At 62.9% G+C, this 1916-nt stretch overlaps 1 protein-coding gene across 1 annotated transcript; it reads left to right on the top strand.

Moving 5' to 3' along the window:
- Positions 1 to 244: 244 nt before the first annotated feature.
- On the top strand, positions 245 to 1695 carry ETH_00023180 (uncharacterized protein; the record flags this gene model as incomplete). Its single annotated transcript, XM_013380797.1, has 2 exons — positions 245 to 1419; positions 1461 to 1695. 2 exons carry the CDS (start codon positions 245 to 247, stop codon positions 1693 to 1695), a joined length of 1410 nt encoding a protein of 469 aa, XP_013236251.1.
- Positions 1696 to 1916: the final 221 nt, after the last annotated feature.

The following is a 1916-nucleotide window of genomic DNA, read 5'->3' as shown; positions in this document are numbered from 1 at the left end:
GCTGCTGCTGCTAGTATAAACCGGCCAGCGGCCGGCGAGCTCCAGGGCACGCGGACACAGCCGGCTCCCCGGAGGCTCCCGCTGTGGCTGCAGCAAAGCAGCAGCAGCAGCAGCAGCAGCAGCAGCGAGAGCGACGGAAGCGGCACAGCGGCTGCAACAGCAGCCATCACAGCAGCAGCAACAGCAGCAGCGGCAGCAACAGCAGCAGCAGCAGCATGTTAGGCCTCTTCAGAGATGTGCAGCAATGACTGCCAAGGCCACTGCCACTGCGGCTACGGGACCCCCGGGGGCCCCTGGGGCCCCGCGGGCTTCCACGCCCATTTTGTGTGGGCAAGAGCTGCAGCAGCAGCAGCAGCAGCAGCAGGAGCAGCTTCAGGAGCAGCAGAAGCAGCTCCTGCTGCTGCAGCAGCAGCTGCAGGAGTACCAGATGAGGCTCAGGCGGAAGTGCCCCCTGGGAACTGTTGGCTGCGAATGCGCTGAAGTCGATGCTGCAGTTGACCTGTTGACAGCAGCAGGAGATCCTGCTGCTGCTGCTGCTGCTGACGACGACTCAGCAGCAGCAGCAGCAGCGGCAGAGCCTGCAGCAGGAGCAGCAGAGGTAGCAGCAGCTCGAAAGCTACTGGACCGCTTTGTGTGGCGGCGTGGGTCCTGGCGTCGCTGCATTGCTGCTGTTGCTGCTGCTGCTGCGCTGCAGCAGCAGCAGCAGCAGTGCCCTGCGCAGCTGCCGCCGCTGTTTGCTTGTTCAAACAGCAGCAGCAGCAGCAACAGTGCAAGCAGCAGCAGCAGCAGCAACCAAAGTAGACCAGCCTTTGGACCATCCACTTTCGAAACTGAAGGTGCAAAGCCTTCAGCAGCAGCAGACGCGGCTGCTGCTGCTGCAGATGGTGCAGCGGCAGCAGCAGATGCTGGTGCAGTAACAGCCGCGGCAGAGAGCGACACCTCAGCACCAACAGCAGTAGCAGCAGAGAGCGGCTCAGCAGCAGCAACAGAAGCAGCAGCAGAGACCAGCACAGCAGCAGCAGCAGCAGCAGCAAGAACGCGAAAACTTCTGCTGGGTCGCTGCATGTTTGCTGCTCGGGCGCTGCGGCTGCTGGCCCGAAAAAGCCTACCGTGGCTGCAGGTGCCGCCGCTTGCTGCTGACGCTGCTGCTGCTGCTGCTGCTGATGCTGCAGCAGCAGAAGTAGCAGCAGCAACTCTTGAGCCGCCTTTTCACAACAACTTGGAGTGCGTCTGTATAGACACCCAGCAGCAGCAGCAGCTGCCGCAGCAGGTGCTTGCAGCAGAGCCTGTGGGGCCCTCGCTGCTGCTGCACCGCAGCTGCGTCTCCCTCATCGAAGCCTGCTGGTCCTGCTGCAGCAGCAGCAGCAGCAACAGCAGCAGCAACGCGTGGATTCCTCCCCTTGCTGTCTTGGAGGAGCTGTGCGGCGCTGCTGCTGTGCTGCTGCTGCTGCAGCACCCAGCACCAGCAACATTTCAGAGGGCGCAGCAGCAAAGCCCGCTGCGGCGGTGCATGCGCTTGGTGGCTCTGGGGCTTCAGCATCAGCAGCAACAGCAGCACGACGAACAGGTCTTGCTGCTGCACCGGCACCTGCTGCAGCTGCTGCTGCTGCAGCACATCATCACAGCAGCAGACGACACCCAAATCTGCTGCTCGCCGCTGCAGCGGCAGCGCTTCCTTGCTGCGCTGCTCACTGACACAGCAGCTGCGCTGATGCTGCTGAGGGAGGGGCTGGCTGGGCTAGCTGCTGCTGCTGCTGCTGCTGCCGCTGCTACCACTCCTGAAGAGACCGAGGTGGGAGATTTCTCAGACAGCAGCAGCAGCAACAGCAAAGCTGCACAGCAGCAGCAACGGCAGCAACTGTGGGACGTTGTACACGGTGTCTGGATGCGCTGCTGCTGCAGCTGTTTTGGCGTGT

This window comes from Eimeria tenella, genomic scaffold, assembly GCF_000499545.2.
Source record: "Eimeria tenella Houghton genomic scaffold, Eth_scaff900, whole genome shotgun sequence".
NCBI lineage: Eukaryota > Apicomplexa > Conoidasida > Eucoccidiorida > Eimeriidae > Eimeria > Eimeria tenella.
Note: the sequence above shows the minus strand (reverse complement) of the source record. Positions and strands in the feature narration are given on the sequence as shown.